At 43.3% G+C, this 15,916-nt stretch overlaps 1 protein-coding gene and 1 pseudogene across 1 annotated transcript; both read left to right on the top strand.

The window, feature by feature from the left end:
• The first annotated feature begins 3,544 nt into the window (after positions 1–3,544).
• LOC104262217 (triggering receptor expressed on myeloid cells 2) lies at positions 3,545–7,620 on the top strand. The gene is made up of 4 exons (XM_009818504.2): positions 3,545–3,611; positions 6,220–6,564; positions 6,920–6,974; positions 7,404–7,620. Exons 1-4 carry the CDS (start codon positions 3,569–3,571, stop codon positions 7,618–7,620), a joined length of 660 nt encoding a protein of 219 aa, XP_009816806.1. The 5' UTR covers positions 3,545–3,568.
• A 2,236-nt stretch (positions 7,621–9,856) lies between these two features.
• LOC104262219 (uncharacterized) lies at positions 9,857–15,648 on the top strand (annotated as a pseudogene).
• Positions 15,649–15,916: the final 268 nt, after the last annotated feature.

Genomic DNA, 15,916 nt, shown 5'->3' with positions numbered 1-15,916 from the left:
AGCACAGAATCCCAAAACAATCCAGAAATGGGAGAACAGAACTGGAATACAAAGTAGAAATGGGCAGTAGAAGGTGTGTGGATGGACACTGGGGGAAGATCTAATTTGTTGCCATGTGTATGTTGCCTATGCATTGTAAGACCTCCCTCCTATTAGAGGCTGGTAGAGAATTTTGCCACAAGCGTGCAGATTCTCTTGGTTCAGACAGAGGTGCTGGGTAATTCTCAGGATCCCTTGCACATCTGCCTTCTTCAATTCCATTAAAATGCAGACTCTTTTGGAGAGGCAGGTGTGGAGGACTGACCTTTTGAAAAAGAGCAATATTCACCTGGACATGGATGGGTTTGGTATTTCAACTACGTTTTCTGGTAGAAACTCTATCCCACTCCTAAGGGTTCAGCTACTATGGCCAAGCAAACTCATTCCAGTGCTGAAGGGATAAAACTCTAACCTTGCTGTGACCGAGTTCATTTGCCACGTAATGGGTGGGGAATATGAGCACTGGATTATAGAGGTAAGCAGAACCAGCATCTGCCTGAAGGCAAATAGCTGGAGGGTTTATTGCAACATGATGATATGCTGCATTGCAAACTTTGCAAACTGAGGATTGTGCTGTATGAACCAGAGCACCAGAAGGTCTTGTAACTACAAGACAACAATAGTGCATAGAAGTAATACATACACTTTTTGAGACTTAATGCAAATTCCCCTGTAACTTAAATTTATCAGTCTGCTTAGGTGAAAAGTAAGATGGTAAGAGGCTTTTAAACTAAAACTAAATGTTTAGCTTTAGATCAAGAAATAGAGTGTGCATGCTGGAGTTTGGGGGTAGGAAGGAATGAAGGTGATGTCACTTCTGAGTGCGTGTACAAGTGTCCCTCTATGGAGCACAGAGGGATGGATTCAGTGCAGCTGCTGTGGATTACGCTAGCGAGAGCCTCCAACACTGCGCCCTCTAGACAACTCAATTATTTCCGAGCTTGAGGGCTGAATTTGCTCTCAGGGTCATCCACAGCCACAGCATATTTATGCAGTCTTTGAGGCCTGTACATTGAAAACAGAAGGAAGCAGCAGCTGAAATCTGAAGTTACAGGCATGGCTTCCCATGTGTAGTTTGTGCAGACTGCCCCATCCTTTCACCACCTCCTAATCAAAAGGCCCTTACTTTGTTCAACAACTTCTGGCTGGCCTGCTATCTTACACCCTCTGTTCCTCAAGAACACACCATCTGGCTGCTTACACCAAGGCAGTGTGGAATCAAGACAGGCAGGGAGAACCAAAAATGAGTATTTCTGGAGAAAGGAGGGAAGTGAACAATATGTGATACTGCACTAGAGGAGTGGACAGAGCACTGGGATGTTTTTGAACAGAATTTGCCTTGCTGTGCTAACTGCAAGGATGAGCCCTGAGACAGACACGAGGAAGGTCTGTACAGACAGTTACACAGACCAAGAAACTGGCAGGCTGTGCGAAGAAGTTGCAGGAAGTATGACACAGACAACAGAGAAAGAAGTATGAGCATAAGAGGGATGGTCTCAACATCAGATGATGTAATGGATGGGACACAATGGCAATTAAGAGTAGATTATTTACAAATGTAAATGTCCAAGTGAGTCAGACATGCAATATATTTATGGATCTCCAGTGCAGCTCTGATGCAGCTTGGCAATTTCCAAGAGCTGCCACAGGAACACTAGACTGGCTGGGACCTCAGCAACCCCTGCTATCCTGAATAATCACACCATAAACTATCAAACATGTTTTTCCAATGCACTTGGCCTCTCACCTTCATCGTTATAAGGCATCTTTGCATCTCTTCAGGAATCACTATCCAGCCAGTCTCAGATGTAGCTCTGCACTTTTGCAGCACTGTGCTGTACTTTAAACAGCTCTTCCCAGCCCATTCACCAGTGCAGCTGGTTCTTTGTAAGTTCTTTGGAAGACCAATACCAACCAGTATGCCTGCTTCCAGCACTTTTTATTTTTTTGGCTACACCAGAGAAAGCAAGCTTTTGTAGCTTCTTCTAAAGTCACAGGAGACCAGAAATGTATGTGGTTTCATGGGAGAGCTCACCAGGGCCTTGGGAAGTGATACCATTACTTCCCTCTCTCTGCTAGAAATACTCCATATGACACATTTGCTGCCTTTATTTAGCAGTCATATGGTGAGAGATATGAAATGAGTTTGCTGGGGCTCAGCTCAATTTCTCCAAAAGACCGGAAACTCTTTATTTGGCTGCACCAAGCTCTGCAGACAGGTGACAAATTAAAGGGGCCTGAACCACACTCCCTATTCACAAGCCAGTCACATCCAATAGGCTTCTCTTGCTATGGCTGCAGCAAGGAAGCTGATGCATTTTTTGAGATTTTCAGAGTTGACATGTTTAACTTGAAATGACAGAAAGAAAAAGAAAATGGTTCTGGAAATGGTTCATTCAGCCCAAGATTCCCCTAACTATTTGCTATTCATGCAGTCAGTTACACTGGGTCAATCACTGGAAGAGAAATAGTAGAAAACAATTGAGTGGAAGAGAGACATTTTCAGGGAGACAGGTGCTTCTGATCGAAAAGAATCCAGATTTGTGCTCACTGGAGCAAGAATGAGCAAAAACTGCAATCAGTAAGCCTCACAGAGAATTTCTGGATACTGTAAGGTACCATTTTCTTAAACACTGATTAGAGGAAAGAAAAAGAAGGCACATTTATGAATGGATAGACCTGCAGGTTTATCTGCCTGTTAAGAAGCAGATAAGCACACAAGTTAAGAAGCCAGGGTCTATTTGTACTTGCATAGAAGATCTCCAAGTAAATAAATTCAAAAAAGAAATAATAGTAACCCATCCACAGCATATCAGTTTCCTAACACTACAGGAGGCTCCCTTAACTGCAGTCCTGAACTACTGCATCAGTATGGCACTGATGGGGTCTGAATCTATGCCCCCATCATGTGATCTTACATCTTTTCTGCTAGGTACAAAATAAAATTGTCTGTTTTGCTCATCTAAAGCACCTCACAGCTTCACCCAGCACAGTGTTCTTGCCTTCCTGTCCTCGGTTAGATATTAAACAGAAATGCTTCATGCACAGGCTCTTCTAAACCTCATTTCCCCTGAAGAACTTGTCTTTACCCCAAGATTATGTCCTTGCCCTCCCTTCACCCTCGTGATGTTGACTGAGCTACCTGCAGAGCCTCGATGAGAGCCACCCTTTCCTTTTCGGCTTTCCAGAAATTCACCCCATGCAAAGCTTGCACGTAAAGCCTGCTCTGGTGGACAGGCCCCATTGCTGAGCTCAGAGGGACTCCCAGTACCATGGTTTCAGCTCATCACATGATGCTCTCTTTCAGGCTGTCTAGACTAAATTGTGGCTGTGAGTGGGCAATGCTGATGCCTGAATTTTCAGCCCATCCCTGGTGAATTGCTCAATATGCAGGACAAAAAAGATGCCAAGTTCCTCTGCCCATTCCTTCCGGCAGAGCAAGGAGGGGGGAAAGCAAGCTGCTTTTGGGCAAGAGCCCTTTTCACTTTTCTCCAGACTCCTCTCTTGTCCCCTTCTCTGCTCCACTGATATGGAGAAGCTCACGCACCTCATCTTCTTGGTCTTCTTGTCAGGTAAGAAAGCATACATGGCCTTGGGTTTTAGTTAACAAACAGGGTAAAGGATTGGTGCAAAACTTAGTCTCTACCTGCACCTCGTATGAGATTACTGATGATGCTACAGGAAAAGACTGCACAGGTCTTGAAACACAGTAGCTTTTTCCAGATGCAAAGGCATCTTTATTGTAGCATGCAGTTCTTTGGAAGACCAATACAAACGGTTATTATGGATAAAAAGCCTTACTGGCTGGCTGTACACTGCAAGGTCCAATGCAATGCAAGCAGAGGGAACTTGGAGCATTGCAGTGTGTTCTGCCCTCTACTCTTCCTCCCCAATTATATGGCAGGGATGCCAGATTCCTTCCTCAGAGTTTGTTCTTTTCTCTTAATTTAACAAAGGGCCAGCAGAGATCCAAGCGCTCAGTTTTTCTCGCAGGGATCCTTTTGAGTCAGACAGGAAACACTGCTGACAGAAGTCTTGTGTGCCTTCTCAGAATGAAATGTCAAATTGCAAAATCCTATTTGTTTGCATTTGTAGGGCCTCAAAAGTAAATTGCAGCAGCTAGGGTTCAAGAGGAGGAAAATAAAACTCAATGAAGGGAACATCTCTGAAATCTTGGGCACGTGACTATTTTCAGCTTGGAAAGCAATGTTCGTCTGAAATGAGAAACAAGGCACAGGACCCAGCTGGTACTCCCAGCTGGCAGCCTTCTCTCTCCAGCCACACTTTGGAGATCCGATACCTGCAGCAATGCACAGAAAGGCAACAGATTCAGGCTTTGGGAGCACAGAAACCTGTCTCAAAAATCTGAATGAGTTTGGAGAAAAGTCCACTATATTTTTTTCAGAAGCACACAGCAAGGGAGGAAGAACACAAATAGTAAATGATCTGTCAGCAGAATTGGTTTAAAAGATAATGACAAAAAAGTTTTCCACAGGGGCATCAGCACATCTTTAAATGCCATGATTCTGGTCAAGAGATTTTTTGCAATGCTGTTTCTATTTAAAACAAAACCAAAAAACAAAACCCTGAGGCAGTTCCAGGAACTGAAGGGGCAAAACTGTGGGCGAGGAGGGGTCCACAGGAAACAGGAGACGGAGTTAAAATGTTCAGAGGGATTGCGCAGGACTGGGCTGGACATGCAGTGAGGTAAGTGTTGGCTGGAACAACTGAGTGGAGCAACATATCAGGATAAAGACTTGTAGGTGTTGGACGCTTGGAGAGCACAGATCCATTTTTATGCCTTCTTGTAGTCAAGCCTGAAAGACCTTCAGGTTTTTTATTTTGCAGTTCACTCAGAATGGTTGAAATTATATTAAGAAGTGTTATTAAAAGGCTCAGCCAGCACAAAGTCCTCACAACAGCCTATTTTTTAATTTACTTCTGTTTATCATTACTTATGGTTTCACAGAAGGCACTAGCCTCTGAATTTTTTCACTAGAAATACAGATTTCCACAAATACCACACTGCACTTCTCTCTGGAAGTATTAATAGCTCAGACTGTCCCTTCTGCCTTTGCCAACCATAAAGAGGAATGGAAATTAGAAATAAGGAACCAAGGCAAAATAAAAAAGGCAAGCAGCCAAAGACCAGTTGTCAACATGATTAAAATTAGTAGAATATAAAAAGATAGGATAGGGTGAAAAAAATTGCTAAACCCCTGGATTTAGAAATTAGGAGTGGGATTAAGAAGTAACCTCCTAAACAGCTAGCTGGACACTGGTTTTTAGGTGTCACTTTGATTCTAGCATTTTCCACGGCTGTGTTGCTTCTCTCTGGCTGTATAAAGAGCATTAAAATGGGGATAAACTTCATGGGCATTTACTGCAAAGGACCTTATCCGCAGCACAGGGTACTCCAGAGCCAAATCTGCATCTGTGAACATGTGTGGAAAGGCCAAGCTCAAGGCCAAAACCTGAAGCAAACTACCTTGCTGCAGCTGTATGCAAGTAAGCAGGGTGGATGTTACAAAGCAGGGGTGTTACAGTGAGACTAGTTACACAGAAACAATTTGTCATTATTGGGTCAAGCTATGTTTTTATGAGCTGCCTTGTAAAAAGAGCTTTTAAAAATCAAGACAGCTTGCCTGATGCCGACTCAATCTACCTGAATGCCCAGCTTCATGCTCCTCAGGACCAGAGGAAAATGCAAGTTTATATTTAATCCCCTAATCGTGCTGACAAACTGCTTCCCCTTACTGGGCAGGAGCCCAATGATTACAGAAAGTGTGATGTGGTTGAGGTCCAGACCGCAATCCAGAGCAGCCACCACAGGGCTGGAAGGGAAGGCAAGGACCTGAGCTTCAGAAAATCTGCAAATATTAATGCAGCTGAGACCTTCTCCTTCCCTCAGTCCCACACACAAGAATAGCTGCCTGGCAAGAGCCAAATAACACACCAGTCAGAGGGATCACTACAGACATAGTTCAAGAAAGTCTGAACTAAGGCTATGAATATGAGGACACTGTATCTTTCATGGGGGAAGCAGACAGGTTACAGCCCTACAGTTGACAGCAACCATCACTAGAGCTGTAAAAGATGAAAATCATGTTTAGCATAAACATAGTGGTAAGGGATAGATATGAAAGAGACTTGGCTCACCACTTCCTCCTTCTCTCCTAGCATCCTGTGCTGCAGAGAATGTCACTGTAGTGTACGGAATGGAGGGGGGCACCATTTCTGTCAACTGCACCTATAACCCCTGGCAGCAGCGGTGGAGAGAAAAGAGCTGGTGCAAGCAGATCGATGAGACCAAGTGCCAACATGTGGTGAGCGCCCGACGCTTCTGGCTGCCATTCCTAAAGAACAGGAATGGCACCACCTCCATCAGCGACAATGTCCATGAAGGGGTCCTGACAGTGACCATGAAGCGACTCAAGAAGCAGGATGCTGGGTTGTACCAGTGCAAAACTGGCTACCTGGGGGAAACAAACAGCTTAAGGAAGGTGCAAGTGGAAGTGCTGACAGGTATGTCCTGGGGCTCTGAGTTTCATAAGTTCCTGAGTTCTTACTTAAATTTCACATGTGTCTGTAGATGCCAAGGCCTCACTTTAGTAAACACCTACTCTTTTCTTACTCTAAGGAGGTACTGTGTTTCATTGCCTCTTTTTAGTTCCTGATTTACAGCAACATGACCTCACTGTTACAGGACATCTAACACATGCCATCCCCTCATTGCTATCCAGATTAATCTCCTAGCACACAGCCCAGTGCCCAGTCTCACCTTGGTCATCTATGCCTAGCTGGGGCACTGGTGTTGGTGACACCGATGAGTATCACCCAGAAACATCTGCAGACTAAACTGTTCTGTTTCTATCATCAGCTGTCGTGGAGACCCAAATGCCAGAGGAGCCTAGTGCTGTGCAGAGCATCTCCAGGTAAGCCATGAAACTCCTCATGCTGTGATCTCTAGTCTCCCTAGGACTAAGGCAGATTAGCATCAGCAACCCCATTTGAAGCTGAGAGGAATACCACCACAGGCATATTCTCTACCTCTTTCTAATCCATGACAACCCTCAGAGCTGCTGTGTGGTTTCTAAATAGCAGCTTTATCCTAATCCAGAAAATGCAGTGCTTCAGCGCCAAGCAAAACAACTCCTGCAGATCGTAATTTATCCGTATGTGAGATCTTGCAGTTAAAACCTATTATCGTTGTTCTAACCTCCCAGCCTCTGTTATGCACAAGCAGGAACTGCCTATGCAGGAGATGTTACTATCTTCATGTTGTATACTACAAGAGTTTCTTTAAAGATTGAACCATCCCCTTCATGGCTAAGCTTTATTGTTGTATTTATGGTTCCCCACAGCATCCCTCCTGAAGCTGATTTCACTGTCTTCTATATCATTGCTGGATTCCTGGTTACTAAGTTCATGGTGGTTGTGCTGATCTTTATCATTGGCAACACTAGGAAGAGCAGAGAAACAGAGCAGAAGAACCCAAACTTGAATGAGGAGCAGGTCCTCCCTTTCACTGGTGACCTTGCACATGATGGAATCAGCCCCTCCTGGGAGAGCACTGCTTAGAGCCAAACCCAAGAGAATCCCCAGGGAAATGAACATCAAGCATTTGCAGGCAAAGCTTTGCCACCTGCCGTAAGAAAAGGATCGCCTACTAAACATAGGTATTGATGAACCTATCACTCTAGAGAGGGAATGTCACCATCTAGCACCTCTTCTCATTGGCGCTGACCAACTTTCTCCAACACGACTGAAATGAAAAGATGCTGCCAGCAACACCTGAACCTAATGGAAGAGGATGGGATCGTGGGCCAGGGGGAAAGGAGGAATATGAAGTCTTTCTGTCAAGAGATCCAGCACAGACTTACCTCTGATGTGCAGTGATGCCTCCCCAGGCATGGTAAAGGTGAGAGAGCTCTGCTCAGTTTTCCCCCAGCTCATTGTTAGGCTAGAAAAAACTTTGCTGTTCTATACAGCTACTGGCAAATGCTTTCTTATAAATAAAACTACAGATACCCCAGTAAACATATATAGAAGTTCAGGTAACACATCTCAACGACCATGTGTTGAGCAACTCACAAACACATCCACATAACGTAAAAATGGAAAGTCATTGCTCTGTCTCAAATCTCCAAGAAACTTCTCCCGATTCATTGAAGATCAGTGTTAAAGAACTAATAGCTTTTTTCAAGGTGTCCTACATGTCTCTACAAAATGCTCAAATGCTTCCCCCAAAAGCATGAAATACAACCAGAACTAGATGGTTTGTATTGAAAGCTAATACTATTATTTGCCTAGAAATGAGCTCTTTAACTGAGATTCCACTCTCTAAAGACTGAAGCTTTTGACACACTTTTGGCAATGCAATGCTCTGCTATCATCTCCAGTCACTGCCAGTAGCTGCACCAACTACACCACCAGGCAGAGTTATTCTGAATACTTATCACCAGTATCATTCCACCAGGGTCTGAACTGAGACCCATCAACTTCATGTCCTCTCAGAGCAGTGCCAGGTGAGAGATTCTGTCTTTCTAAGGTGATGAAGACTAAATCCCAAAGATTGCCTTGGACAGTGTGGATCCTTGGTCAGTCACTTTCTACAGTCACTGTAGAAAGGCATAAGGAACTGCAGAACATAACAGAAAGGCATGTGAAGACTACACTCAGCTCTGAGCCTCATTCCTCAATTCTCAAATGATTCTGCAAACAAAGAATGAATTGTCTCTCTGTGTTTCTCCCTGTATTTTTTCGGCCCTCTCAAGGGGATGTTACCAACATATTGTCATTGTTCATCACTCCCCAAAGTGAAGCTGCATTTAGCTCTCCCAGAAAGACCCCAAATCCAAGGGCATTCACACTTCTTTTGCCTGCATTGCCTGCAAAGCTAAATAAAATCAAACTGATTATCTGACTTAGTGTGGATTCATGATAAAGAGCTGCAGTACACCAGGTCACAGCACATCACCCAGAGAAGAAGTAATGCTTAGAACATGCTGGTGTGTTTATAACGTACAGAAATGCTCTGAGCCAGCTGGGCAGACTGGCACATCCAGCCAGCTCCATTTAGCACCATGCAGAAACAGCAGCTGAGATCCCAAAACCAGATCAGGCTATGCATGGTTGTGCTCTGTCTCAACTAATTTCCTCTGTTTCCAGAGGGTGCATTAGCCCATACACAGTCGCACACCACTGCAGCTGTACTAACACGAACCTAGCTTCAGTATTCCCCAATGGCACTGTGGTGCCCAGCTAGACGTGCTATAAACCAAGGGAATCACAGCTCTAACGAGGAGATCTGGGACCTAGTTCCAGCTCCAGCCTGTTAGGAGACCTCAGGTAGGGCCATCCACTGCCTCTGTGATGGCCCAGTGATGGTTCTCCACCACTATACAAGGGCTTTGGGAATGAGGGATGTAAAACTTGCATGTAAGTGCAAAGCAGCAGTAAGGATGAACACATCCAACTGAAAGCTGCTCTGTAATATATCAAGGTAGCACTAGAGACTGAAAACGCCTATTTCTTTTCCAGCCACACAGCCTGATTGCTAAATATGGCTATCTAGACAACAATATATTTAAAGCAAAAAACCAGCCACTAAACATTATGCAGCCTTCCTACCCAAGAAGTAATATTAAGATTGTGGTTAAAAGATATTCTCAGCAATTCCAAACTGGCATCATCACTCTAGGCAGCAGACAACTGCAAGTGACAGAGCAAGTTAGCTTCCTCTGCCACGGAGAATTGCTCAGTGATAAAGAAGCTCTGGGATAATTTTTTTTCCTCTAGGCCCTAAAACACTTTCTACTTGAGGATGGGGGGTTTTCCAGCCCTGCTGCTCTTGCTGGCGCTACCAGGTAAGGCTCAGAGACTCTTCATTTCTCCTAGGAACAGGACATTCTCTGTGCTGTTACATGCATTGCACACTGTTACTTGCTTGAGCACTTTTTATTCAGGCCATCTACAGCCAGGCATAGAATGAGATTCCCGGAAGTCAATGAGGGAAGGAAATGTTCAGCCTGAGATGAGCTTATTTTAATTATACAAGCTTTTGGGTTCTCATTTGTGTTTATAGTAGTTCTGTATTTTGTCCAGAAACTGAACTTCATGGTGGGACATATGGCAATTTTTGCCCTTCAGAGACCTTTCTCTTCCGCTATTGTGAAGTTCTCAGACTGTAATCACCTAGCATATGGGGAGGAAAATCTGTGGTTTTTGCTCTCTCTTGATACGTCATGGATCAGGTATTGTCATAGACAGGCTAGCTGCTGTTTGCTTTCTTACTGCAAATAAATACTGAGTCCGCAGAGAGGAACAATAGCAATAAAAATGGAAAAAAGGTAGTGGCACTAAGGCTAAGCATAGATGTTTATTTAGGCAAACCTGCAGAGTTCAATTACTCTTCTCAGAGGCCCAGCGTGAGAATCCCAGTGGTATAATGCAAGAAAAACCGGCATACTAAGCTGTGAGTAGTTGTAGCATCATTTTCTTCTTTCTTTGGAAGAATCGTGCATGGCAGGAGAGGACACGCACGTGTTTCTGCATAAAGAGAGAGAGTCCTCCAGAGCTAACTGCTCATATGACGTGCACAAGAATTTACATGCGAAGAAATTTTGGTGCAAGGAGCTGTCAGAAAAATCTTGTCCCGTCTTAGCCTTGAGGTCCCCTTTAAAAGAAAGGATTAACCTTAACTGTGCACTGCATCGTTCAGTTGACCTGATAGACTTTGGATGAGGCTGGTTTTCTGTGATCATGACAGCACTTTGAAGAGAGAATTCTGGCACATATCAGTGTGGGGTGATCTGAAGAATATTCTGCTGCAAAGAATACAGATGGTGGTTTCACTTGAGGGTGAGCTACGAGGTCAACAGTGCACTGGGTGGGCGACAGCCAAAATAAATCAAGAATGATGTGTCATTTCCATCTTTGTTTCACAGCAAAACATGGTGTATCTAGACACAGAGATCCCACTAGAGGTTATCAAGGACAGGGTAAAACTCTATTCCATAGCTCAGTATAGAACCACAATATGTACCTATATGTATCTAGAGGCAGAAGTGGCCAGGAAATTATTTTTGCCATATGAAATCATCAAAATGTTTCAAAGGAAAAAAAAGAAAATAGTCAATATTTTATATATTACCATCAAAAACCATTAATACAATTTTGTAGGCTTGTATTAATCAAAAACATATGGGTTTGGGACAGAAATATTTCAAGTAAATTGATGAAAAATAAAAAACAATACTTCCTTTTGCACAAAATTTCCCATTCTGTTAAAAGTGGTTTACAGTCACAGAAACCTTTCACACATAAAGCTTTGATAACTCACGTAGAAGACTCATGAGATGGAGCAACACCATCTTAAACTTGAACGCATGTATGAGGCATAAGAAATATGCTGAGGTGGCTCCATGTCCCAGCACCTGGGGAATTTGACAGCAAGAACAGCCCTGTTCAGAAAGGGCAGCAGTAATCCAAATTTCCCGTTTGCCACCCCAACTCATCTCCAGTGAGTGGGGCTGGTTATTTCCTTGTCTTCTGCAAGTTCTCTTTGTGCTGATGTCAGCTCTGCTCCTTTGTTGGGCGAGATGTACATTGCCACTGAGATTGTTTTTTCCTGTCTTTTCTCCCTCTAATGAATCACCACTCTATTTTCTTTAGAACCTGTAAGGCTAATTGCAAAAAAAAAAAGAACTCCCTGTCCCTCCGTTGCTCCTATTCTGTGATAGCCACCATCAGGAAACTTCAACATTTTCTTTGGTGCAAAATGGTGTCCCAAATTAGATGTCAACCTATTATCAGAGGTAACTCTGATCACGCTATTGTTAAAGTAGGAAGGACTGAAATGATGAATGACTTCTCATGGAAAATGATTAGAGTGTGGCTGAAAAAGCTCTGACTTAATGACTCAGGAGAGTATCATCTTGAGAGCCATTTCCAAGAGAGAAACAAACTACTGAATAGAATCAGGCTGGAAGTTTTGGGTGAGTTAATCAAAGAATTAATGATCTTCTAAAAGTCAGCAATTTCTTACCACTTGACAAGAAAGATTACAGGCCAATGTTAAAGAGCTCTCTTCTGAGCCTGGAGATTTCCTGAGACACAGAAAATTCCTGAATTTCTTTTTTTTTAAACAGATTTTTGATATATATTAATGGTATAAACAAATTGCAGCCAACTGGTGAGGGGAGTCTGGCTTGGCTTCATTGACTAATGAAATTTTACATTTACACCAGCAGATGAAACAGACTCCAAGCAATCTGAATCTTTGCTTGAATTTCCACCTGAGTTTATCTCTTTGCCACTGCTCATTAGTAAACCTCTGTATTTAACACTTTACTTCCTTTTCTGCTTTTAGCCAGCACAAGAGGCAGAAAAACAGAAGATACGTAGTGGAAGCTATTCTTTGATTTTTCTGGTGAGACAGAAAAATGTGTATGGGAATCACGATGCATCTTTTTTCTAAGATGCTTCCTTCCTAAGAGCATTCAAGTGCTCAAATAGGCAATTCAGTTTTCATATAATTCTCTAAAATGGTATGAATTTTCATGGCTGACCTATACCTTCTACAAAACTTGTCTCCTGCAGGAGCTGCCCTTTCCCTTTGATCTGTCACAGGACCCAAACTTGTAAGGAAAGCAAAAACCAAATCTCATTTTTCCCTCTGCACACGATATAATCATTGAATAAGTAGGTTTTCCAAGGCATCATGCAATCAAGTATCAAATATTTTGCAAGAATGAAAAAACACCAGGGAAGAAACAACCAAAAGGGAAGAAAACTGGAATCACAGTATGTCTGCTCTTGTCCTACTAGCTACTTACTCCTACCTCTCTGGCTGGGCCTACAGTTGAGGTTTTCATTTAGATACATTGAGAACAGGTACTATCCAACAACCTAAACAAAACTCCCAGCTCTTTCCTGAGGAACTGGTTGGTCCCATACTGGTGATTCAGCTGCATTAATAAATCCTCTTTTACTGGTAAATAGCACAGGATGGATATTCTTATGCAACTTCACAATTTCATAGCTGACAAGCAAGCAGTAACTCTGGACCATTCTACAAATCTGCAAAGCAGGATTTTTTAGCGTAAGAAAAAGTCACCAGGGATGGATTGATGTGGGAAAATCATCTGCTCTTGTTTTTTTTTCAAGGGGAAAATTGGAATCAGGATGGAGATTTAGACACCATTTCATTTCCCACTAAGAAGGGGGATGTTGCCAACCCCACAGATGACAGCAATAAGGATCAGAGGTAAAAAACAAAGACTCCCAGACTCAAAGTATAGCATTCTGGATGCACTGCAGGATTTGAGGAGTGGTGTGACAAACAACTGAAGCATGTGCACACACACACGTACACACACAAACAGGCTTCCCTTTCTCCCCTATAGAGTTTGGTCCAACCTCCCCAAGTCCCATGAAAAGCTGTAGAAGGTTCCTATCAGTTTCAGGAGCACTAGGTGAGGCTTCTACTGAAGATGCTCAATTTGACTGTGTTCTTCCTTTCTACCTGGTTAAAAAGGGACAACTATATGGCCCATGCAATGCTACAATGACTCTGCCTTTTGTACAAGCAGACCAGCCTAAGACCAATCCCAGCTAAACCACATGGTATGTCAGAGTTATTACCAGGCCTGATCAAAGGTGACCCTATTAATGATCCTGATCAAAGACAGACCATGAGAAGGGCTACTGCATCCTGATGAGGGATGCCTTTGAACTCTGGTAGCACTGCAAATGACTGCAGGAAGAGAATTCAAACTCCTGAGTATTCCCCAGGCTTGCCAAGCGCCAAAGAAAATACAGCTGGGATGGATCCTCTGTGGCTCTAGATCAGTACTGACCTCATGGAACCACGCTTGTTTAGAGACAGCAGGGGTAATATTTGCATGCTGAATTTTTATCCTGGAACCATAATCCATTTTCAAACACACAAAATCCCCTCCCAAATTAACCTAGTCGCCTCTGGTGCTGTAAATAGTAATGGAGATATCGTGCTTTTCCCTGCAGGACACACTATGCTCTCTTGGTGCTGAGTTCCTTTCTGCCTACAGCTGCCCTGATTGCTACTGTTACACTCCTCGTCACCACTTACATCAGAAGAAAAAGGGCAGGTAAAGCTCCCTAATCCTCTTGTCTAGTTTTCCTGCCCCTACAGCTTGTTGCCCCACCACCCTGAATGTAATTAAGGTCTGTTCATAGCAATCGTTGTCCAGAGAGGCAATGAGACTGACCTGAGAGTGAAATGCAAGATGTGAGTTAAATCACAGGGAAGGGATAGTGTGGGTAGTGATTTTTAAAATGAAAAGGTAAAGGTGTGCTTTTACACTCAAAGGAAATTCTGTCCTTCACGGCAGGAAAAGGGATGGACTTCGGCAGACATCCTTCTTTCGGACAAGCAGCACTGCGGGTAAGACATCATCAGAAATCCCACATTCCTGGTGCTTTGTTTGATCCCTGTCATGCAGACACTGGCTCTGTGTTCACCACTCGTGGGTGTTATAAAGCATGCAGTGCCATGCATCCTACAGTGGATGCGTAGCATCTACTCAAGCTAGCAGACTAAAGCTGGCTGTCTGTGTTTGTTGATTGTCTGACATCTTGTTGCAAAGCAGACACAATCTCAGATATTTGAGTAAGTCATAGCCCTTCTGCATATTTTTGTTTATAGTACTCAGAAAAATAAATGTAGTAACAAATATATAACTCTGATAATTAACTGGCTTTGAATCTGGATATTAGGAAAAATTTCTTTACTGAGAGAGTGGTGAGACACGGGAATAAGCTGCCCAGGGAAGTGGTGGAGTCACCATCCCTGGAGGGGTTCAAGGAACGTGTGGATGTGGCACTGTGGGACATGGTTTAGTGGGCATGGTGGGGTTGGGTTGATGGTTGGACTTGATGATCTTACAGGTCTTTTCCAACCTTAGTGATTCTGTGATTCAGTATCATCACCAAAGGTTCTCATCAAAGGAAAACTGTGCTAGTTGCAATCGCCCTAAATATTTAGTGTGTTAACTGTTGCTGCACCTTTCCACCCAGTCCCTTAAATCTGAGGAAGTAGAGTTTTGCGTAAGAGAAGTTTTCTAAACTTCTCTGAGCACACATTTCCTTTTCCTGTGCATCCCCTCCCCTCTTCCCCAGTTTCATGGTACAAGGAGAAAATATTTGTGGTTGTAGATGAACTAAGACTAATACTCAGAAGCAAAAAGTGCTGAAGTTCTTTTTAACTTCTCATTCTTCATGGTTTCTCAGAAGGATGGAAGAAACAAAGCAAGCAGAATGTCAGATGGGGAAATGAATGATAGTACAATGTATGCTGTCATAAGGCACCAACCTCAGCCGGAGCCTGAAGATGTTGTATATGTCAACATACAGCCATCAGCAAAAGCTTTCTTCCACGTTCAAGGACCACCAGGCAATTCAGTTTCCTCAGAGCCTGTGGAATATGCTACTGTTATCTTCAGAGCCACAACTCCACTTTCTGGAACTGAAAAAAGAAAACCAAGTCCACCTAAACAAAGCAGCACAAAGCCTTGGCCTTATTCACAGAATTTTGCTGAACTACACTTAGAAACAATCCATTTGTAACCAACTGCTGAAGTTGGATGCATGTGGGGTGCGAGGCAGAAAGCAGCTGAAAGGATGAGGCATATGGATGCACAAACCTTCCCTGAAAAAATAACTGCACTTTTCTAATAGTACAGCATCACAATTCAGCTATTGGTAAGCAAATCTAGCAGAAGGCTATGGTGTATTTGTTTTTTCCAAATATGCTGTATTTTTAAATGACAGGCAACTATAAACGCAAATACAGGAAACTGGTTCTCTCTGGTAGCGACTGATAACAGCGGCGCAG

The sequence above is a fragment of the Gavia stellata genome, chromosome 30 (genome assembly GCF_030936135.1).
Source record: "Gavia stellata isolate bGavSte3 chromosome 30, bGavSte3.hap2, whole genome shotgun sequence".
Taxonomy (NCBI): Eukaryota; Metazoa; Chordata; class Aves; order Gaviiformes; family Gaviidae; genus Gavia; species Gavia stellata.
The sequence above is the reverse complement of the archived record's forward strand: the minus strand, read 5'-3'. Positions and strand labels throughout refer to the sequence as shown.

Coding starts and splice junctions, on each gene's coding strand:
- LOC104262217 (XM_009818504.2), top strand. CDS start 3,569: ATGGAGAAGCTCACGCACCTCATCTTCTTGGTCTTCTTGTCAG. Junction 3,612..6,219: donor CTTCTTGGTCTTCTTGTCAG/GTAAGAAAGCAT, acceptor CTTCTCTCCTAG/CATCCTGTGCTGCAGAGAAT. Junction 6,565..6,919: donor GCAAGTGGAAGTGCTGACAG/GTATGTCCTGGG, acceptor TTCTATCATCAG/CTGTCGTGGAGACCCAAATG.